This window comes from Oncorhynchus nerka, linkage group LG28 (assembly GCF_034236695.1).
Source record: "Oncorhynchus nerka isolate Pitt River linkage group LG28, Oner_Uvic_2.0, whole genome shotgun sequence".
NCBI lineage: Eukaryota > Metazoa > Chordata > Actinopteri > Salmoniformes > Salmonidae > Oncorhynchus > Oncorhynchus nerka.
Window position 1 is genome coordinate 46,443,393 of NC_088423.1, and position 24,830 is coordinate 46,468,222.

Consider the following 24,830-nt stretch of genomic DNA (forward strand, 5'->3'; position numbering starts at 1 on the left):
TTAGGTCGATAAAGTTTATTTCCATTGTATCTTTCTGTACAATAACCCTATAAATACATTTTCACATGTAAAATAAAAAAAAAGAGGTCACCTTGCATCCCACCCAAAAACAATGTTGTTAGGAAGTACAAATAATGCACAAAACAAAAGCTGCTTAGAAGGAACAATATTCATAAGATTACGCACTATTACATATCTCATATGACATGTCAACTGCATATCTCATATGACATGTCAACTGCATTAATAACCTGTTAGGTTATTAAAATGACAGACAATGGATGTGCATTGTGTAAAACAAGAGATTAAACTCTAATTTACCCCATATCATACATGATAATAATAATTCCTTCGAAAAACAATAGAAGGCACCACACATTCCTATAGAACCTTCCTCCCATTGAACGTCTAGAATGTTAAAACATCCATTGATGTTATCGCCGTAACCCGTGTAACAAAGCCTACAAGAGGTGAGAAAGTGTCGAGTTGGAGATGAATTAGTCTTAACGTGAGTACAAATGCAAACAGCTGGGAATCTTAGTGCACTCATGCTGCTTTAACAAATACAAGACCCCAATGAAAAGGCAATTTGCTGTCATTTGAAAAGAGTTACAGCACCAGCATTACACCTCACTCCATCATTTAGTTCTTTTGATTAGATACAATATAAACAACTAGGGTAAGCATGTCATTTCCCATGGAGAATGAAAGTTGTAAGAGTTGTTGTGAACCGATGGCGATGTGTTTACTGAGACAATGTTCATGTTTAATGATGAAGGTCAAATGTCAACTATAACCAGCCACCATAATGGTCTTTGACCTTCACCTCAGTCTGTATTACCTATACAACACCACCACTGCGGAATTCAGGCTCATGAGCCTGTGGTATCATCTTTGATGTTGGACACACCATCACTGTGACTGCAGGATAACACCAAGGGTCTTCACTGTGGCATTCACAGCATTCATAGCAGCGGTGGCCACCACAGGCAAATCTCTAGCCACTCTCTGGATGGGGGGCATGTTGGGGCCTTCCAATGTGTCCAGGATACCTTCAGACAACATTTTTTTAAACAAAATGTCCAACTTATTTCTTTAATCATACAGAAATTCAAGACCCAGTTTAAGAATATACCTTGGAGGGTCTTTGAATAGAAGCAATTAAAATGTGTTTAAAATTGGACCAGGGGAGTCAACTCAATTACCTGGGTTCACATTATTGGCTTTCGTTACTCTGAAAGACGTATGTCCACTGTAATGAAATACTTTTGTGGATGACCTCATTTTATTACACACACACACACACACACACACACACACACACACAGTACCAGTCAAACGTTTGGAAGCACTTACTCATTCAAGGGTTTTTCTTTATTTTTACTATTTTCTACATTGTCAAATAATAGTGAAGACATCAAAACGATGGAATAATGTAGTAACTGTCATTTCTCTTTACTTATTTGAGCTGTTCTTGCCATAACATGGACTTGGCCATCTTCTGTATACCAACCCTACGTTGTCACAACACATCTGTCTCAAATGAGGGAAAGAAATGCCACAAATGAACTTTTAACAATGCACACCTGTTAATTGAAATGAATTCCTAGTGACTACCTCATGAAAATGGTTGAGAGAGTGCAAAGTTGTCATCAAGGCAAAGGGTGGCTAGTTTGAAGAATCTCAAATTTAAAATAAAATTTAAAAAAATTGTTTACTAAATGATTCCATGTGTTATTTCATAGTTTTAATGTCTTTACTATTATTCTACAATATAGAAAATAGTCAAAATAAAGGAAAACCCTTGAATGAGTAGGTGTGTCCAAACCTTTGACTGGTACTGTATATATATTACATATATAGCGAGAGATCGCTCAATCCTGGGTCACATACAATATGCAAAACAACAAAACTAAAGTGTCCTAATTGCACACACTTTGGGTAGTACAGTTCCTTCAAAAAGTATTCACACCCCTTCACTTACTCAAAAAAAAAAAAATCACACCCATCTGCACACATTACCCCATACTGACAAAGTGAAAATATTTTTTGAAATGTTTGCAATTGACATAAGCATTCACCCCCCTGAGTCAATACTTTGCAGCGATTACATCTGTGAGTCTTTCTGGGTAAGTCTCTAAGAGTTTTCCACATCTGGATTGTGCAACATTTGACCATTATTACAAAAAAAGATTATTCAATCTCTGTCAAAACTGTAACTCGGACACACAGGAACATTTACTGTCTTCTTCGTAAGCAACTCCAGTGTAGATTTGGTCATTCCATTTCTTTTTTTATCCTGACAAACTCCCCAGTCCTTAACAATTACAAGCATACCAATAACATGATGCAGCCCCCACTATGCGTGAAGATTTGGAGCATGGTACTCAGTAATGTGTTGTATTGGATTTGACCCCAAACAGACTTTCTTTGCCACATTTGTTGCAGTATTACTTTAGTGCCTTGCAAACAGGATTCATGTTTTGGAATATTTGTATTCTGTACAGGCTTCCTTCTTTTCACTCTGTCAATTAGGTTAGTATTGTAGAGTAACTAGAATATTATTGATCCATCCTCAGTTCTCTCTTATAACAGCCATTAAACTGTGTTTTTAGGTAACCATCCAAAGTGTAATTAGTAACTTTTTTACCTATCTACCAATAGCTGCCCTTCTTTGCAAGGCATTGGAAAACCTCCCTGGTCTTTGTGGTTCAATCTGGTTTTGAAATTCACTGCTCGACTGAGGGACATTATCGATAATTGTATGTGTGGGGTACAGAGATGAGGTAGTCATAAAAAAAATAATCTTAAACACTATTTATTATTGCACACAGAGTGACTTATTATGTGACTTGTTAAGCACATTTTTACTCCTAAGCTTATTTCGGCTTGCCTTAACAAAGGGGTTGAATACTTGACTCTAAACATTTCAGCTTTTCATTTTTAATGAATTTGTAAATCTTTTTTTTTTTTTTTTTTTAAACATCCACTTTGTCATTATGGGGTATTGTGTGTAGGGAAGTGACACCTCTACGCCTGAATCCATTAAGAGTCTCAAAGTAGGAGCGCTGATCTAGGATCAGGTCCACTCTTTATTCGTTGTGATTTAAAAGTAAAAAATGATCTCAGATCAGCACCCCTACTCTGAGACGCTTTATGAATACGGGCCCTGGTTTGCTTAGTGAGGAATCTTACCTTCAACAATCTTGTGATAAGCGAAGTGCAGGTAGAGCAGAAAGAGCATATGCAGAGCACCCAGTGTTCCACAGAGGACGAGGCGCGGGGTCGGTCCCACGGTCCGAGAGATGAGAGCAGCCACCTGAGAGAGAACGAGAGCAAGGGATAATGTGAGCAAGTGGGACAGACTGACTATCACTGACATAGTGGGCACGTTCAAGCGGATACAGTTTTTGCAACGTTTGTTGTATTATGGGGATAAAAATTGCCCCGACTTGCATCTACATGTCGACTGCATGAAATGTACAAAAATCACGTGATCAAAGGTCATGAAGTTGACTGCAGTCTACTGCAAGTTTCTGCAGTTGCTCTTCGCCAACTTCATCCTGCAGCCATCCCCTGCATTGTAGAAGGCTCTATTGTCAACCAGTCATTACGGTGTTTTTGTTTGACCCATGCAAACTTGACTGAAAACGATTCATGTAAGCCTATACAGTGATTATACTGTGCCTTCAGAAAGTATTCACACCCCTTGACTCATTTTGTTGGGTTACAGCCCGAATATAAAATTGATTAAATTTAGATTTCTTTTTTTCACTGGCCTCCAAATAATACCCCATAATGTCAAAGTGGAATTATCTTTTTCAAAACATTTAATAATGTTTAACATTAATAAGTATTCAACCCCTTTGTTATGGCAGGCTGTTAAGTTAAGGAGTAAAAATGTGCTTAACAAGTCACATAATAAGTTGTATGGACTCACTCTGTGCAATAGTGTTTAACACGATTTTTGAATGACTACCTCAGCTCTGTACCCTACACATACAATTATCTGTAAGGTCCCTCAGTCGAGCATTGAATTTCAAACACAGATTCAAACACATAGACCAGGGACCTTTGAGCATGGTGAAGTTATTAATTACACTTCGGATGTTGTATCAATACATCCAGTCACTACAAAAATAAAGGTGTCCTTCCTAACTCAGTTGCCGGAGAGGAAGGAAACCGCTCAAGGATTTCACCATGAGACCAATGGTGACTTTAAAACCATTACAAACTTTAAAACCATTAATGGCTGTGATAGGAGAAAACTGAGGATGAATCAAAAACATTGTAGGTACTCCACAATACTAACCTAATAGGCAGAGTGAAAAGAAGGAAACATGTACTGAACCTGTTTGCAACAAGGAACTAAAGTAATACTCAAAGAATGTGGCAAACAATTCACTTTTTGTCCTGGGTACAAAGTGTTATGTAAGGGGCAAATCCAATACAGCACATTACCGAGTACCACTCTCCATATTTTCTAGCATAGTGGTGGCTGCATCACGTTATGGGTATGATTGTAATTGTTAAGGACTGGGGAGTTAAAGATAAAAAGATTAATGGAATGGAGCTAAGCACAGGCAAAATCCCAGAGGAAAGCCTGGTTCAGTCTAATTTCCAACAGAGACTGGGAGATGAATTCACCTTTCAGCAGGACAATAACCGAAAACACAAGGCCAAATCTATTCTGGAGTTGCTTACCAAGGAGGTGAATGTTCCTGAGTGGCCGAGTCACAGTTTTGCCTTAAATCTACATAAAAATCTATGGCAAGACCTGAAAATGGTTGTCTAGTCATGATCAACAACAAATTTGACAGAGCTTGAATCATTTTGAAAATAATAATGGACAAATGTTGCACAATCCAGGTGAGGAAAGCACTTAGAGACTTCCTATGAGATTCACAGCTGTAATCGCTGCCAAAGGTGCTTCTAGGTATTGACTCATGGGTGTGAATACTTATGTAAATGAGATATTTCTGTATTTCATTTTCAATCCATTTTAAACAAAATCTAAAACATGTTTTCACTTGGGTATTGTGTGTACAGTCGTGGCCACAAGTTTTGAGAATGACACAAATATACATTTTCAAAGTCTGCTGCCTCAGTTTGTATGATGGCAATTTGCATATACTCCAGAATGTTATGAAGAGTGATCAGATGAATTGCAATTAATTGCAAAGTCCCTCTTTGCCAGGAAAATGAACTGAATCCCCCCAAAACATTTCCACTGCATTTCAGCCCTGCCGCAAAAGGACCAGCTGACATCATGTCAGTGATTCTCTCGTTAACACAGGTGTGAGTGTTGACAAGGCTGGAGATCACTCTGTCATGCTGATTGAGTTCGAATAACAGACTGGAAGCTTCAAAAGGAGGGTGGTGCTTGGAATCATTGTTCTTCCTCTGTCAACCATGGTTACCTGCAAGGAAACACGTGCTGTCATCATTGCTTCACAGGCAAGGATATTGCTGCCAGTAAGATTGCACCTAAATCAACCATTTATCGGATCATCAAGAACTTCAAGGAGAGTGGTTCAATTGTTGTGGAGAACGATTCAGGGCGCCCAAGAAAGTCCAGCAAGCGCCAGGACCGTCTCCTAAAGTTGATTCAGCTGCGAGATCGGGGCACCACCAGTACAGAGCTTGCTCAGGAATGGCAGCAGGCAGGTGTGAGTGCATCTGCACGCACAGTGAGACGAATACTTTTGGAGGATGGCCTGGTCTCAAGAAGGGCAGCAAAGAAGCCACTTCTCTCCAGGAAAAATATCAGGGACAGACTGATATTCTGCAAAGGGTACAGTGATTAGACTGCTGAGGACTGGGGTAAAGTCATTTTCTCTGATGAATCCCTTTTCCGATTGTTTGGGGCATCCGGAAAAGGCCTGTCCGGAGAAGACAAGGTGAACGCTACCATCAGTCCTGTGTCATGCCAACAGTAAAGCATCCTGAGACCATTCATGTGTGGGGTTGCTTCTCAGCCAAGGGAGAGGGCTCACTAACAATTTTGCCTAAGAATACAGCCATGAATAAAGAATGGTACCAACACATCCTCTGATAGCAACTTCTCCCAACCATCCAGGAACAGTTTGGTGATGAACAATGCCTTTTCCAGCATGATGGAGCGCCTTGCCATATGGCAAAAGTGATAACTAAGTGGCTCGGGGAACAAAACATCGATATTTTGGGTCCATGGCCAGGAAACTCCCCAGACCTTAATCCCATTGAGGACTTGTGGTCAATCCTCAAGAGGCGGGTGGACAAACAAAACCCCACAAATTCTGACAAACTCCAAGCATTGATTATGCAAGAATGGGCTGCCATCAGTCAGGATGTGGCCCAGAAGTTAATTGACAGCATGCCAGGGTGGATTGCAGAGGTCTTGAAAAAGAAGGGTCAACACTGCAAATATTGACTCTTTGCATCAACTTCATGTAATTGTCAATAAAAGCCTTTGACACTTATGAAATGCTTGCAATTATACTTCATTATTCATAGTAACATCTGAGAAAAATATCTAAAGACACCGAAGCAGCAAACTTTGTGAAAATTAATATTTGTGTCATTCATAAAACTTTTGGCCACGACTGTAGTAGATGGGTGAGACAAAAATATATTTAATCCATTTTGAATTCAGGCTGTGAAACAACAAAATGTGGAATAAGTCTAGGGGTATGAATACTTTCTGAATGTGTTATTTGAGGCTCTCTCCCACTAATTGATTGTATAACGTGCACACAGGATTTCAGTTTGTAGGTGTAATATGGGCGTTGGAGACATGTTTATTTCAACATTTTATAAAGAAAAACTTTTCTAACCAAAGGCAACACTACCATGTTGATATGAGCCTTGCTGTTGGAAAACCACAATAGTGTTCGTCTTTCAGCTGTCGCGGTTGCACCTCCCCCGACTCCGCTCCTCGAATTTTGTCTAGTTGGTTGCTTTAGCCTGACCACTCAAACGTGCCCAGTGTGAACGTCAGCAAGTGTCTAAGTGTCAAGGGGCTCTTGGGACTTGTATTAATTGACCTGCTTATTTACCATCCGCAGTGTGGAGAGCCCTCCTACGACCAGCCACAGGATGTAGAACAGGGAGTGGAAGTGGACATTGTAGGTGACAAAGAGAACCACGCAGTGTCCGAAAAGACCATAACCCTGTTGGGGGCACATAGTAGAACAGACAGTGAGATTTCACACTGCATTTCTAACAGACTGATTACACGGAGATGCTGTGAGGGGAGGGATGGTCATTGTTGACTCACCAGCAGAGACAGGGTCTGGAGCATGGTGATCTGGGCGTTGCACAGATATGCCAGGAAGTATATGAAGGAGGAAACTCCCAGCCAGTAACCAAAGCATGTCCCTATGGCTGTGCCCATCAGAGTACCCTCTCTCTGTCCAGGGAGGAAGAACAATGTATTAGGCCTAATCAAGGTCAGCTAGACAACATACAGTGCCTTCAGAAAGTATTCATACCCCTTGACTTATTCCACATTTTACAGCCTTTATTCAAAATTGATTAACTGTTTTTTTTCTCACCCATCTACACACAATACCCCATAATGATCAAGTGAAAACACGCTTTTCAAATTTATGCAACTTTATTGAAAATGAAATAGAAATACATAATTTACATAAGTATTCACACCCATGATTCAATACTTTGTAGAATCACCTTTGGCAGCGATTACAGCTGTGAGTATTTCTGGGTAAGTCTCTAAGAGCTTTGCACACCTGGATTGTACAATATTTGCAAAAAAAATCGAAATTCGTCAAGCTCTGTCAAGTTGGTTGTTGATCGTTGCTAGACAGATGTTTTCTTTTTTTCAAGACAATTTAAGTCAAAACTGTAACTAGGCCACTCAGGCACATTCAATGTCCTCTTGGTAAGCAACTCCAGTGTAGACTTGACCTTGTGTTTTAGGTTACTGTCCTGCTGAAAGGTGAATTCATCTCCCAGTGTCTGGTGGAAAGAAGACAACCAGTTTTTCCTCTAGAATTTTGCCTGTGCTTAGCTCCAATCCATTTTTTTATCCTGAACATCTACACAGTCCTTAACCATTACAAGCATGCCAGCAGCATACCACCCTGCATCCCACTGCTTAGCTTGCTTCTGAAGCTAAGCAGGGTTGGTCCTGGTCAGTTCCTGGATCGGAGACCAGATGCTGCTGGAAGTGGTGTTGGAGGGCCAGTAGGAGGCACTCTTTCCTCTGGTCTAAAAAATATCCCAATGCACCAGGGCAGTGACACTGCCCTGTGTAGGGTGCTGTCTTTCAGATGGGACGTTAAATGGGTGTCCTGACTCTCTGAGGTCATTAAAGATCCCATGGCACTTATCGTAAGAGTAGAGGTGTTAACCCTGGTGTCCTGGCTAAATTCCCAAGCTGTCCTTCATACCATCATGGTCACCTAATAATCCCCAGCTTACAATTGGCTCATTCATCCCCCGTAACTATTCCCCAGGTTGTTGCTGTAAATGAGAACGTGTTCTCAGTCAACTTAGTCAAAATAACGGTATAAATAACATGATGCAGCCACCACTATGCTTGGAAATATGAAGAGTGGTACACAATAATGTATTGGATTGGCCCCAAAAATAACACTTTGTATTAAGGACAAAAAGTTAATTGATTTGCAGTATTACTTTAGTGTCTTGTTGCAAAAAGGATGCATGTTTTTAATGATTTTTTATTCTGTACAGGCTTCCTTCTTTTCACGCTGTCAATTTGGTTAGTATTGTGGAGTAACTACAATGCTGTTGATCCATCCTCAGTTATTTTATCAGTCATTAAACTCTGTTTTAAAGTCACCATTGGACTCATTGTGAAATCCCTGAGAGGTTTCCTTCCTCTCCGGCAACTGAGTGACTGGGTGTATTGCTACACCATCCAAAGTGTAATTCATAATTTCACCATGCTCAAAGGGATATTCAATGTCATCTTTTTTTTTTTACCCATCTGCCAACAGGTGCCCTTCGTTGAAAGGCATCACTGCTCGACTGAGGGATCATACAGATAATTTTACGTGAAGGGTACAGAGATGAGGCAGTCATTAACAAATAATTTTATTGTCCATAGTGAGTCCATGCAACTTATTATGTCACGTGTTAAGCACATTTTTACTCCCTAACTTATTTAGGCTTGCCATAACAAAGGGGTTGAATACTTATTGACTAAAAACATTTCAGCTTTTCATTTGTAATAACTTAGTTTAAAACAAAATCTATTTTTATGACATGGGGTATTGTGTGTAGGCAGTTAGACAAAATCTTAATTAAACCCATTTTAAATTCAGGCTATAACACAACAAAATATGGATTAAGTCAAGGAGTGTGAATATTGTCTGACGGCACTTATCACAATTCGATGGAGATCTACAGACAGTTCCTTGGACTTAGTTTCTTCTCTGACATGCACTGTCAACTGTGGGAATTTATGTAGACATGTGTGTTTCTTTTCTCAATCCTGTCCAAACATTTGAATTGGCCACAGGTGGCCTCCAATCAAGTTGTATCCACCTCTCAATGATGATCAAAGGAAATTGGATGCACCTGAGCTCAATTTGGAGCGTCGTCGCATATAAGCATTTAACCACATGAGTGCAACATGAGCAGTAATTTATATTTTTGAGCAGCAAAAGCTGAACAGATGGCTTTTGGTTGCATAATGTCAAAAGGGTTTTGAGTTAATTGGCTACCCCCATTTCCAGTTTTAATTCATCTACCGTCAGTATCCCTGAGCTTCATAAGAAATGTTAATCTATACATACTGTATATTAACATGCATTTACGAAGCCGGTATAACTTGAGCTCTCTTACAATAACTGTTCCTGATGTCTTCATTCCATGCAGGAGGATGGCCACCAGTGTGAACACCAGCATCATGGGCCCATACAGCTCCCCAGCAATCTTCTATAGTTGGAAAATAGGAGCAGCGAAAACATTTAATATTTCCTTTTAATTGGCCAGGTAAGCGCCGAAAGCCTCTAGATTTAGATCTCCTCTCGGCCTGTGAAAATAGTACGGGAAAAGAAAATGCCACTCACCTGTGGAAAATGTATCATGCGGATGGGTATCATTGATTCAATCAACCTAGGGTAGAAAAGTAAATGTCAGAAATCTTCTAAAATGTGACTCCGCAAGACTATTTTACAAGTTACACGTTGTGATTACAAGCACATTTGTGACCGACTCTCACCTGTTCCTGACTTGCATAGGCTCTACATCAAAGTACGGCCGGAGAATATCTATGTTGGCATATAGATTGAAAGCTTTGGAAGCCTGACGCTTTCCAGCTTGCCACACCTAAGAGGGGGGAGGGGACTGCAACATTAACCAGACAAGGCTATTGAGATGTAACTTAGAATATTGGGTTCTGGCAAAGCCCATTTTCATGACTAATGTGGTGTGTGTGACAGGTTATTGCCCATCATAAGCATCACAAAGTATTCTCATCTCACCTCATCTGCCACCTGTCTCCCCAGCTGGCCCTTGATACCCTTCATGCCCAGAAACTCGCCATCCTCTCCAGTCTCCTCTTCAGTTGCTTCCTCCTCCTCTGCCACCTCTTCCTCCTCCTTCATGCGCTGGTGCATCTCCCCCATGTCCTCAAAGCTGGAGCCCGACGTGTCATCCATGTTCTCCATGTCAATCACTGCTGACCCAGTGCCCTGGTAAGATGGCTTATTAGATTTAACTGTATCATGTATGTGAAATTGTTTGACAAGCAAATTGTCAACATTTCCTTTGACAGTCAGTCACCACGTGAAACAAAAAAGAAATCTCCTTCCAGTTTATGGTTAGCTAACTAGCTACACCCGTTCATAGAAGATAACTGTAGTATCTTCTGACCGGAGGTTGTTTAAGAGCCCGGACGTTTCAGCTAAACATTAACACGCATCGCTTGCGGTACGGTTTTGGAAACACATCAGCAAGAAATCTTTTTTAAAGTTTTAAAAGGTTAAATTACTACACACCTTTAGAGGGTTAGGGTTCCCACACAGCCATATTTCCATGTTTCAGTGCTTGTTTTCCGAAAACAGACGCAAGACAGTGTACTACATGTGCCAATTAGCTGTCTGTGCCTCTGAACACTGTGTAACATTAAATGGAAGACTGATGCCAAAATACTGCCGGCTGAAACTGTTAAAACCGGTTAAAACAGTGTACAGTAAGTGTGTTTTTGATTTGTGAAATTATTTTGATGTGATAGAGGGATTTGTTTGTTTCTAGAACCGTACTGCAATTAACCCTCCTGTTGCGTTTGTAATAGAGGGATTTGTTTCTGTTTCTCGAACCGTACTGCAATTAACCCTCCTGTTGTGTTCTTTTCATGTTAATTAATTCTGTGTCACCTGTCCAAAATAACCAGCCCATTATAGCAGATTATAAATCCATATCACTTAATGTTGTGTTATCTTTTTATCAACTTAAGTTCTTGTGAACATTACAACTTTTATTTGCTATTTATGGCCTGTAGGCCTCATTGACCTGAGCTCAACTCTGTCAAAAATAAATTTAAAATTTAAAAGCAGAATGTATGGATTATTTTGACTATAACAAATACTCATGAAACATATTGTGCTATTTATCACAGACTACTTTGCATCGAAGTTTAACAAGGACATTTGTTCTGAAACCATTTCAAATGTTTAAACGGGCACAAAATAACATCTGTTGTGTTCCTGGTCAAAACTGACCGGTATGATTTTATTAGTAAAGAAAGGACCAAAACTACACGAGAACTTTACCATATTACAAAATTAACATCTGAACACATTAAAGAACAACAGTAACAATAACAGTATTACTAACAATCAATGGTGGTTCCATTTTGTGTGCTCTCATGTACATGTTGGCCAATACGTGGTGGTTGATGCATGTGCCTTGCAAATATATGCACTGCATTTACGGCACATAATGCTTGTTTTGACAACTCTTGTTGCACACAGATTGCACCTTTTTTCCTTTTGTCTCCTCTGTCTCTGGCAGACGTAGATCTTGCTTCTGATCTTTGTATATCTCTCACCAATCCAGCAGAGGATGGTGTTCGAGGAAGATGTTGGTGCCTTTGAATGAGGGGTGCCACCATGGCTTTCCCCAACTCTTCTAGGAATAGTATCCTCTTGAAGAAATTCCCCTGGATTCACCTCCATCCACATCACAAACCTGTTGTAGACCGACACGTCTAGGATGTTGAAGAACACCACCATGGGCCAACGTGCTGTCATCCTCTTACAAGAGTATGTGCCAGTGACCTGCAAAAGTGCAACAATCAGTGAATAAAATAATGAGTACATACAAGTGATACTTCATGTCTTGCATAGTAACGTGAAAAATTGCAACAAAGCGTTGTTTTAATTGATCACATCTAAAACATATTTACATATTGAAATGAATAGAATTGACTCCATATTGTTAACAAAATCAATGAGCATTTCACCAAACAACATTTCATTTAATGGTGCACATAAAACAATCTGGTAATAGAGAAATAAAGTACATAAGATAAAAAGTAACATACCTTATCGAGGTTGTCAACTCCCCCTTTGTTCCTGTTGTAATCCAGGACAGGGTTGTGCTTCCTGTCCTCCCAGCGGCATCCCTACGCAGAGTTGTCATCAGGAGCACATTCTTCTTTTTCCCCTCGGGCAGTAGGACACAAGTGTTTGTGTGTATCGGTGAAGGCAAACTTGGAGGGAAAAAACAATCCCTGTCCTTGATTGTGAGTGAGGCTTGTTCCTTCTGGCCGTCCCCACCACGGTCATTTTTATTGAGAGCAGCTCCTGACCAAGAGCATGAGGTGAAGAAATTGTCACGTGTTATGTTGTGTACCTGGAAACCTGCAGTCATTTCCAGGACCACCCGCTTCCCCTGGTACCTTTCGGGAACACCATCAGCAGGTTTCCTGATGTAAACCTGCATGTTCCAGGCATAACGTGTCCTAGCATCACATGCTGCCCATATCTTTATTCCATATCTTTATTCCATATTTAGGCAGTTTGCTTGGCATGTGCTGTTTGAATGGGCAGCGTCCCCTAAAAGCGACCACTCATCCACTGTGATGCCTGGACTTGGGTTATAGATGAGTGGCAGGCGCTCCACCCACTTGTGCCAAACCTCTGATAGTTGCCAGCTTGTCTTGTTGAAAGCGGCCTGGTCTTGTATCACGGTTGTCGAAGCCAATTTAAATAATAATTGCCCGACCAGACTCTGCATCCCATAAACTGGTGGTAGGTTCGTTTCTGGATCTGTACACAATCAAGAGATCCACGTATGCTTGGATGTCTGTCCGGTCTACCTCCTTTCAGTTGTCTTTGTAAACGCGTCCCCCCTCCAAGTTGGTCATGTTTATCACTGTGGTTTTGATTGACTCTGTCAGGAACAGTTCGAAGCATGATTTTATGTCATCAACCCGGGATATGGCGTATCTCGTTGGCCCTGGGGTCATCCTGATAACATTTTCAGCCGACCTCTCCTCTCAGGTGGGGATGAAGACCAGGACAAATTCCTATTGTTTGACCAGAATGTAACCTCAGCAGGGCCCTCTTCTTCATCACTGGATTGTTCCACATTGGTTGTCTCTTGGTCTGGATCATATTCTGTGTCATCTTCAACTTCTGACATTTCCTCCTAATGTATCTTCACTGTCAGTTTACTGGCCTCTCTCCTCCTCACCATTGTCATGATCAAGAGCCTCACATACAGTATCGTTTGGTCATTGTGCTGCCACAGAACGAATTGTAAGCAAGGCCTCAAAAAAGCTTAATTATTACAGAGCTGCAAGAAAAGTTCAATATATTATTGAAACAATGTTGCGATTGTTTGTGAGAATGCCAACAGGTGTGGATCCCGTGGGGGAAAGATTATATTGGGGAAAGGTTCCCGTGGGGTTTTCCATGGAAAACAAGGGGAGTGAGGTGTGTGAAACACATGCATGTGGGGTCTGGGAGAGGAAGTGTGTCCATCTGATGAATGGGCAGGTGCCTGAACTCAATTTTATACACTAATTGTAGTCTCACCCATTCATTTCTAATGACCGGTCATTTCTGACCAGGAACACCACATGTGTACAAAAGTTAAATAAAACACACCCCAAATTTGATGAAAATCTTAAATGTATTTTGTGTGTTCAGATGCCCTATGTGGACAGTCATGGAACCTTATGACCAATCAGATTAAATGAACTAAATGGGCGGCAGGTAGCCTAGTGGTTAGAGCGGTAGGCCAATAAACTAAAGTTTGCTGGATCGAATTCCTGATCTAGCAGGTAAACATCTGTCGTTCTGCCCCTGAACAAGGCAATTGACCACTGTAAATTGTAAATAAGAATTTGTTCGTAACTGACTTGCCTAGTTAAACAAAAATAAAACTACATTTTTCAGAGACAACTAAAATCGGTCCAATTCGACCGGAACACAACAATAGGGTTAAGAATGATTCAAGTTTAGATGAGTCAATTCGCCTTAAACAGAAGGACTAAGGTTAATTTAGCAGGTCCATTATTGGGCTAGTTAACTACCACAACATTGTGGGACAAGTGCCCATTTTCAGTAGGATGATATTATGTACCGCAGAGTAAAATATAGTTTGGCAACACAGGTCCGATGTACAGTGATGTAATCAAATAAGTCGATACATATTAAGCATTGTCTTGGATAGCTATAGCTAGCATAGTAACGTTAAGTTACCTGGATAATGTTGTCGTCAAAACCGCCCCATGGTTCCGTGTTTTTGTTTCCATCAGACGAATCCATATTTTAGAACAAGTGAACGTGTTCTTGATTTCTTGTTAAAAAAAAGAAACTGCACTTTCAAACTCACATACAACCAACGAAATGTTAATTATAGCATCAGAGGTGCTTTAAAGATAAACGTTTGTTCCCAAATGCATTAAGCTGCCTGGTAATATTCCACGCACAACACGTCGTGCGTACTACGTGGACACTTCTCCTTTTGTGTGAATTTCCGACAGACTAGATGCTTTTTGGCGTATTGCTGCCCTTCTCAGCCCGGAGTATGCATTACACATTGTGACAAAACAAAAAAAGGGAACGGAAAATACAAATTGCACCACCCATAACCCTGCAACCATAACACGCCCCTTATTCCACTACTTCGCCAAGAAACCAACTTTGCTAACATTGGGCTCCCCCACAATTGAAACTCACTACTTTTTCTTCAAACTACACACTCCTTTGTCTCTGACCATAACCTTGGCACCTGAAACATCAAAGCGGCTTCGGAACAAACGCTATCACGGGATAGCTCATATATCATAGCATGACTTTACCAGGCAAACACTCAATATCAAAACTCAAAAGGATAGACAGGATCTCCTCAGTCTCGTGCTCACCACCAGGTCTGCGTTTCACCAAATGGCATGCATCACAGACACCAGGGATCATCAACTTTAGTTGATTAATCTTCACACTCAAAGCCAATACTTACAAAATACTTATTTTCCACCATAACATGCAAATATATTCATAAAAAATCCTACAATTTGATTTTCTGGATTTTTTTCTCATTTTGTCTGTCATAGTTGAAGTGTACCTATGATGAAAATTACAGGCCTCTCATCTTTTGAAGTGGGAGAACTTGCACAATTGGTGGCTGACTAAATACTTTTTTGCCCTACTGTACATATACTGAACAAAAATATCTTACTGAGTTACTGTTCATATGAGGAAATGATCAGTCATCCCAAACCATCTCAATTGGATTGAGGTCAGGTGATTGTGGAGGCCAGGTCATCTGATGCAGCACTTAATCACTCTCCTTCTTGGTCAAATAGCCCTTACACAGCCTGGAGGTGTGTTGGGTCATTGTCCTGTTGAAAAACAAAAAATAGTCCCACTAAGCGCAAATCAGATGGGATGGAGTATCACTGCAGAATGCTGTAGTAGCCATGCTGGTTAAGTGTGCCTTGAATTCTAAGTAAATCAGACACTCACCAGCAAAGTATCATAACCCCCCAATGCTTCATGGTGGGAACCACACATGCAGAGATCATCTGTTCACCTACTCACAAAGACGGGGTGGTTGGAACCAAAAATCTCAAATTTGAACTCATCAGACCAATGGAGAGATTTCCCCCGGTCTACTGTCCATTGCTCATGTTTCTTGGCCCAAGCAAGTATCTTCTTCTTATTGGTGTCATTTAGTCGTTTTTTGTTGTTGCAGCAATTCGACCATGAAGGTCTGACTCACCCAATCTCCTCTGAACAGTTGATGTGTCTGTTACTTGAACTCTGCGATGCATTTGTTGTGTATTTAGCATCATTAAAAGTGAAGACTGCTATTTTATCAAATCAATTCTCTAATTATTAATTGATTAAACTAATCATGTAAATATAATTAACTAGGAAGTCGGGGCACCACGGAAAATCTTCAGATTACCAAATTATAATATTCCGAATATAACTCTTCAGATATTTAATGATAAATTAGTCTTCTATTAATTAATTAATTATTCTTTATCTCACGTCAGTCTCATTCCGAACGTAATAAATTGTTGGTTATCTGCACAAACCCAGCATTTACTGTAAATCGTCCATACACCAATTGGCCTAATCATTTATTTACTAACTAAATAATCACAGAAATGCCTAAACAAACAGTAGATATTGGTTACTAACAAATGATAGGGAAGATTCCCTAGTGGGCTAAGCCGATATGACGGCTTGGTGGACAAAGGGAAGAGAGGGTGTGGACTGAGAGCGGGACAGACAAAATGGATCACTACACACAGTGGATAATTATAGTCATTGAAATTCTAATCTTGTCCTCTGCAGCAGAGGTAGCTCTGGATCCTTGTTTTCCTGTGGCGGTCCTCCATGAGAACCAGTTTCATCATAGCGCTTGATGGTTTTTGCAACTGCACTTGAAGAAACTCTCAAAGTTCTAATTTTCCGGATTGACAGACTGTTGGTTCTCTTTGCATATTTGTGATATACAATTGGTAGTTAGTCTTTTCTCATCGCTGCAACTCCCCTATGGAGAGGCGAAGGTTGAGAGACATGCGTCCTCCAAAACTCAACCCTTCCAAGCAGCACTGCTTGCTTAACCCAGAAGCCAGTCGCACCAATGTGTCGGCGGAAACACCGTCCAGCTGGCGACCAAAGTCCAGCCACAAGGAGTCGCTAGGGTGTGATGAGTCAAGGAAATCCCAGACGGCCAAACCCTCTCCTAACCCAGACAACTGTGTGCCGCCTCATGGGTCTCCCGGTCACAGCCAGCTGTAACGCAGCTTAGGATCGAACCCGGGGCTGTAGTGATGCCTCAAGCACTGCGATACAGTGCCTTAGACCACTGCAACACTCGGGAGGCCCTGACAAACCATTTCCGTATGGACCTTGCTTTGTGCACAGGGGCATTGTCATGCTGAAACAGGAAAGAGCCTTCCCCAAACTGTTGCCGCAAAGTCGGAAGCACAGAATCGTCTAGAATGTCATTGTATGCTGTAGCATTAAGATTTCCCTTTACTGGAACTAAGGGGCCTAGCCCGAACCATGAAAAACAGCCCCAGACCATTATTCCTCCTCCACCAAACTTTACAGTTGGCACTACGTATTCGGGCAGGTAGGACTGCCAGATGGTGAAGCGTGATTCATCCCTACAGAAAGCGCGTTTCGATTCTATTTTTACGCGCTTCGTGCTTCATCACTCGGCAATCCAATTCTGTGAGCTTGTGTGGCCTACCACTTTGCGGCTGAGCCGTTGTTGCTACTAGATGTTTACACTTCATGAAAACAGCACTTACAGTTGACCTGGGCAGCTCTAGCATAGCAGAAATTTGACCAACTGACTTGTTGGAAAGGTAGCATCCTATGACGGTACCACGTTGAAAGTCACTGAGCTCTTCAGTAAGGCCATTCTACTGCCAATGTTTGTCTATGAATATTGCAAGGCTGTGTGCCTGATTTTATACACCTGTCAGCAATGGGTGTGTCTGAAAAGCTGAATCCACTAATTTGCAGAGGTGTCCACATACTTTTGTATATATAGTGCATCTTGCTGCGCTTTGTAAAGGCAGATCAAAAATGCTTCTTATTATAGTTTCTGCTTTGCATCAGACTAATTTTGTGCTTCAGATGCACTTCTCCACTCATTCCAGAATTGCATTATAATCAGCAGATAGCACTCTGACTGTGTAGCTACATTTCTCCGGGACTTTTCTCTGGTAAAATGCAAGATTAACTTAGAGAAAAACATGAGTAAATGTAGCTGGCTGCATTTTTTCTATGATAATCATTACAAATATGATCGTCATGCATCATTTTTTGCAAAGAAGTCCTTGCTTTTTTATTGTAAGCTCATATACTTGTGTGGCTGCTAGCCAAATAGCATAGCATGTCTGTTGCCAGCCAGACCTGCAGCCACTGGTGTTCGAGCCAGCACCCCAACCCACACTGCAGATAGTGTCTCTTCTAGATCAGCCATCACTGGATTTAACTCCAGTGCTGGTCCCTAGACGACCTTCTGCCCTTGCAGACCTGCTTGGCTTGGACCTGATGCACAAGCTGACTCGCTAGCCAATGTCCCAGTCGGGCACTTGAGCCTTAACGGTCTTTCCTGGACCTAGCAGCAGCAGATACTGTGAGCAGGTCATCCCTCACTGCCCGCTCCATCCATGCCACTGAAAGGGTGGAGACACAGGGTGGCAGGGCTTACAAGCACCAGACATCACTGGCGGCGAAGATAACACAAGGCATTTAAAAATGTACTTCATACATTTTGGGGTGGCTTTGTAGAAAATCCCCTCTCTTAGCCTCCATTCAAAGACACAAGCTCTGAGACACTTAACACAAGCAGAGGTACTGGGAGGATGGACTTTCCATGGTTTACAGAGCTATGCACCCCCAACTTTCACACCTTTGCTCCTGGAACCAATGACCGTATATATGAATGGACAAAGCCATTGATCACGTGACATGATTAATTCCTATGTGAAGACTCAATGAAGTCGGTTAACAACATGCGACAACAGAGATGGTCTGGAGAAGGGAGGGGATGGGGTAGAGCGGATCCCCTCCCTTCTCCAGACCATCTCTGGAGACCATCCTTGAACCAGCACTTGCACTTGATTCCCCCCCACCCCCCACCCCCTCCATTTCTAGCTCTGACTCTACTGATGGCTATTTTATTGAGGAAAAATGTACTTTCCATTCCTGTGATATGTGGCTGTCCCACCTAGCTATCTTAAGATGAATGCACTAACTGTAAGTCGCTCTGGATAAGAGCATCAGCTAAATGCCTGAAATGTAAAAGGCAGACTGCAGGCTGACATTAGCACCTACATTCTCCTTAACTTCTTCTGTGGGCCATTGTTTTTTTAAAGATCGGTTTAAGGACATACAATGAGTATACAATTTTTTTAGAACACCTGTTCTTTCATGACAGACTGACCAGGTGAATCCAGGTGACATCTATGATCCCTTATTGATGTCACTTTTAAAATCCACTTCAATCAGTGTAGATGAAGGGGAGGATACAGGTTAAAGAAGGCATTTTAAGCCTTGAGACATGGATTGTGTATTTCAGAGGGTGAACGGGCAAGACAAAAGATGTAAGTGCCTTTCAACTGGGTATGATAGTAGGTGACAGGCGCATCGGTTTGTCTCAAGAACTCAAACACCGCTGGGTTAATAACGATCAACAGTTTCCTGTGTGTATCAAGAATGGTCCACCACCCAAAGGAAATCCAGCCAACTTGACACTATTGTGGGAAGGATTGGAGTGTGCATGGGCCAGCATCCCTGTGGAACACGTTCAATACTTTGAAGAGTCCATGCCCCGACGAATTGAGGCTGTTCTGAGGGCAAAAGTGAGGGGTGCAAACTCAATATTAGGAAGGTGCTCCTAATGTTTGGTATACTCAGTGTACATCTTAGAAACAATTACTAGTACCATGATTGCCATTTTTCCATTCACTTCAGTGGCTTCAATGAGCGGGGGCAGTCGTTCTCCCCTGCCTGAAACATTCTGTTGCTATGGGCAACTCTGCTGATCAAGTCAGCTGACAGGTCAGTGAAACAGGCCTGGTTCTAAAGCACACTGTTCCCTTGTTTTTTATCACATTCCATCGATAAAACTGGGGGGGCAAAAATGCTATTTCAGAATGTGGGGGGAACAAAATGATCCGACTGATGGCAGCCCTCATGGCCAAATTATTTTTTACATGCTAGCCTAGCAACAGTAGCTTAGCATACTACTGCTAGCTGCTGTTGTGTATATACTGGTCTATTGAATACTATGCTAGCCCTCTTGTGTAATATGCTACCATTACTGCTATGTAGCATGTTAGCCCACTAGCCCTAGCCATTACACCTATTGCTCATACTATATCGTATACTATAGTCTTAGTGGACCCTGACCATACTGTGTGTATATATACGGTTCTATCGTGTGTTGTGTTAGGCTATACATTGGAGCTAATAGCGGTAGGCTATGTGCCATTTCCTGTTTACATATGTAGCTATTTATGCCATATCACAATACTATTTACTATTAAGTTATTATTCATTCTAGTGGTACCGTTATGCATAGCCATAACAGACTGTGCACTGTGTAATACATGCACTCTATTTCTGTTCTCTATACAGAACAGAGAACCACTTCCACGACGAAGTGTGTGTGGCAATAAAGTGTGAATTGTATCTCGGGTCTCCTGCTGATCATTATCAGTTCTCTTACTGGGACTCTAGGACAATTGTAGCCTATCTATAATCTAAACCGGCAGCTCCTTCGAGACCACCACCCGTTGGTGGAGCTCTTTTTCAGGCTGTGTTTGACCAACATTAGAACGGGAAACTGTGTAATGGGGTATGGGTCCAGAACGCTAACTCCAGCAGAGAAAAAAGACCACCATTCTGGCTAACTTGAAGTAGGTGATCTTTGACATGTTTAGTAACCATCTACCTATCTTTACAGACTACTACCCATTGACCTACCCATTGACCTATGTTCTGAGCACAACAAGACTCAATGCAGTAGGTCACTGCTGGGTCGGGGAGTTGGCTGACTTCCACTTCGACTTTAAGTACAGATCTGGGAAGAAACATGCAGACGCTGACATACTGTGACATTGTCCTGTCAATCTCCACAGCCACGTGGGTGAATACACGAAAGCTATGCTACCAGAAGTCGGCTCAACATTATTTTAGTTGTCACATGATTACTTAAAATAATGCAGAATATATTTTTTTGGTTATAATATAAATGACTGGACTATTTTAATTTTTGAGAATATCTTATACAAAGGGTTAAAGTTCTGTGTAGTAACCCACGTGTAAAACAGTAAATAATCAAATCAAAGTTCATTTGTCACGCGCGCCAATACAACAGGTGTTGGTAGACCTTACAGTGAACTGCTTACTTACAGGCTCTAACCAATAGTGCAAAAAAGGTGCTAGGTGAACAGTAGGTAAGTAAAGAAATAAAACAACAGTGAAAAGACAGGCTATATACAGTAGCGAGGCTATGAAAGTAGCGAGGTTACATACAGACACTGGTTAGTCAGGCTGGTTGAAGTAGTATGTCTGCTAAATGACTTAAATGTAAATGTAAATGTAGTATGGACATGTAGATATAGTCAAAGTGACCATGCATATATGATGAACAGAGTAGCGGTAGCGTAACAGAGGGGGTGGTGGGTGGCGGGACACAATGCAGATAGCCCGGTTAGCCAATGTGAGGGAGCCCTGGTTGGTCGGCCCAATTGAGGTAGTATGTACATTAATGTATAGTTAAAGTGACAATGCGCATATGATAAAAAGAGGGTTTGGTGGGGGACACACACACACACAATGCAAATAGTCTGGGTAGCCATTTAATTACCTGTTCAGGAGTCTTATGGCTTAGGGGTAAAAACTGTTGAGAAGCCTTTTTGTGCTAGACTTGGCACTCTGGTACCGCTTGCCATGCGGTAGTAGAGAGAACAGTCTATGACTGGGGTGGCTGGGGTCTTTGACAATTTTTAGGGCCTTCCTCTGACACCGCCTGGTTTAGAGGTCCTGGATGGCAGGCAGCTTAGCCCAGTGATGTACTGGGCCGTACGCACTACCCTCTGTAGTGCCTTGCGGTCAGAGGCCAGGCAATTGCTGTACCAGGCAGTGATGCAAGCAGTCAGAATGCTCTCGATGTTGCAGCTGTAGAACCTTTTGAGGATCTCAGGACCCATGCCAAATATTTTTAGTTTCCTGGCTACTTCTCGGAGTATTAAATTGTCAAGAGGATTAAAACAAGGCTGTTTTATTATCGGCATATCTTTTTATGATGGACAGCATCTCTAAGCCTGAGCGAGATCTTAGAATCGTCCAGCAGCAACAAGGACACGGAAGGACAGGAGAATGAAGAGGAGAAGGAGGTGCAAAGGGTGGTCAAGTCACCATGGTGTCCTACCTCGTCAACAACCCCAACAACATACTGTCGGTCCCCGCACCAGACATAGAGTATCTCAGCTCACACACCCACTCCCATGACATCTCTCAGGTAGGGACCGCTGGATTTCTAACATACAACTACTCTACTTCTACAAGCATGTTTGTTTATTTGTCTGGATGGAGTTGTATTGACATTAAGTTGATACCAAATATAATTTTGTAATATCTCCTTACATCTTACCTAATCCAAACAGGCTCCAATAGTTCCATTCCAAGCCCTGGCTATGGTGGAGCCAGACAGAGTACCCTCCAACATCACAACACTTCTACCCATCATCACAAAAAGGTCAGTCCAACAGGAAATATAGGTCCAAATTTGATCATTCCCAGACCAAGACAACAACTAGACATCAGTTGATTGCACAAGGCATCAACACTTTATAATGATTAGTGTAATATTGGATGCCTTGTAGCTAACTGGTTGTATTGTCCTGTGTGGCTGTCTCCGGAATCTCCAAGCAGAGGCTGAGCCCCCTACAGCGTAAACGCTTCACTGCAGACGGTCTAGACAGACCTGCTGCCCCCCCCCTTCCACCTGTACCAGCTCCTGGAGTGCATTATGGAAGAGGCGGAGGGCAAGCTGAACGAGCTGGGCCAGGCTGAACTGGAAGAAGTGGCTGCAGCTACAGTATGGTCCATTTTGTGTCTATCACAGTTTCCAACACTGACAGGAAAATACATGCACTGCTGTGAAGGATCCTGCCTGACCCAAATACTTCAAATGGCACAATTACATAAGCGGCTGTCTGTTTGACAGGTGTTTATCGAAAGGAAACAACAAGAACACTATCCCTCACAAAAACAGTGAGTAAAGTGATTGTTTGATTGAAACGGTTTTATCATAAACTAATAATTAATTACATGTTGACTACATACAGCACAGTATTTTATGTTACCCTTTCCTGATATGATTTAATAAATGCTGTCTCTAGGTTAGTCTTTTGTCTGACACAAACACTTGTTGCTGAATGCATTGCTCCTGAGTGGCACTGCATTTTGGTGCTAGAGGTGTCACTACAGACCCTGGTTTGATTCCAGGCTGTATCACAACCGGCCGTGATTGGGAGTCTCATAGGTCGGCGCACAATTGGCCCAGCGTCATCCGGGTTAGGACAAATTAAACTCTAAAGGTCTTTACCTATCACATCCATAAACAGTCAATATAATCGTAACCTCAAATGATATCATCATTCTGAACAGTCGTAACCTTCTGCATCTGCAAAAAAAACACCCTTACTTATGATTCAGTACTACACAAATTAATTTAATTATTTGTTTACTCGCTAACTAAATGGTAACACGGGATAAACATACACACTTAATACAATAGAAACAGGTCCCTAGCGGACTGACACAATATGGCGGCTTGTTACAAAAGAGATGGAGAGAGAGACAGACACTTAATGTTGGTACATTTTAGACACTACTCTCACAGTAATCATATACTTTACACACAAATCACCGCCCATTTGGAGTAAGGAATCATGAATGTATTTACCTGTAAATGTCTTGGTTCTTCATATTTCTGTCGGAGCCGGGCCTTCTTGGAAAGGATGTTGGGCCTTTTCACGGCACGCTTGTAAGGCTTTGATTGTCCAAAAGGGTTCCCCACACATCTTCTATTGTTATTCTTCCATTCGCTCTGGAAGATGAGTCTTTGAAGATTGATACACCTGGCTAGCCTGTGATTCCCAGTGGGGTGATGAGTAGTAAAATATGATGGTTTGAAGAGAGTAGTAGAATGGTCCCACTTAATTTAGCTTTTCTAGATACTTTACTTAGAACAGCTAATCATCCATACCAGTGATTGTCTGGGAAATGATGTCTGGGAGATCTCTACCTCGTGTTGAGATTGAATTCGAACCACTTTGGACGTGAGCTGCAGCTACACATCTCTCTGGTCTGAAATTTAAATTCTTAACCCATGGTTTTATACAGTTTGTTCAAAAGAGGGCGGTTCGTGAGGCTGACATGCTCTCTGATCTCACTCAGGGGGGTGGTGACTACTTGAACAAAGTTATAGAAACAATTTTCTCTTATAGATCACATCCCTCTCTTAACAAAAACATTCATGTTTCGTATTTCATACACAACGTAGAGGATGGAAACTTCGTAAATGTAGTGTATATACCTTTCAAGTTACAGTATTTCCTTTTTAACGTTTTATGACATCACCAAATAACAACCAAAATGACATTATTATTCTATAGATAGCCTTCGACCATTCCCCACTTTCTATGTTAGAAATATTGTTCCAGTATTCGCTTTAGAACGTGTTAGATTTTCGGCTGGAAAATGTCTGTAACAAAGACACATTCCTGTATGAATTTGGAGAGGGACGTTCTCTCCTTAATTTACAACAGGGTGTGGGTTGTCATCCACTGCAAAGCT

General features: G+C 41.6%; 1 protein-coding gene and 1 long non-coding RNA gene across 4 annotated transcripts; one reads left to right on the top strand and one right to left on the bottom strand.

Annotated features, from left to right (window-relative positions):
- LOC115113311 (protein YIPF3-like) lies at positions 1–14,992 on the bottom strand. 3 transcript variants are annotated; one of them, XM_029640829.2, is made up of 9 exons: positions 14,685–14,992; positions 10,455–10,648; positions 10,193–10,299; positions 10,041–10,086; positions 9,814–9,906; positions 7,259–7,390; positions 7,026–7,151; positions 3,196–3,319; positions 1–1,052 (listed from the first exon to the last, which is right to left on the bottom strand). In XM_029640829.2, exons 2-9 carry the CDS (start codon positions 10,638–10,640, stop codon positions 913–915), a joined length of 954 nt encoding a protein of 317 aa, XP_029496689.1. In that variant the 5' UTR covers positions 10,641–10,648; positions 14,685–14,992; the 3' UTR covers positions 1–912. The 3 variants fall into 3 exon arrangements, with proteins under 3 accessions (XP_029496689.1, XP_029496687.1, XP_029496688.1); XM_029640827.2 differs by having other exon boundaries at positions 10,455–10,664; positions 14,685–14,990; XM_029640828.2 differs by having other exon boundaries at positions 7,038–7,151; positions 10,455–10,664; positions 14,685–14,983.
- LOC115113312 (uncharacterized) lies at positions 9,578–24,327 on the top strand. Its single transcript, XR_003861096.2, has 6 exons — positions 9,578–9,720; positions 9,847–9,963; positions 10,479–10,667; positions 22,281–22,488; positions 22,634–22,725; positions 22,902–24,327. It is a non-coding gene; the product is annotated as an uncharacterized LOC115113312 (long non-coding RNA).
- The last annotated feature ends 503 nt before the right edge of the window (positions 24,328–24,830 follow it).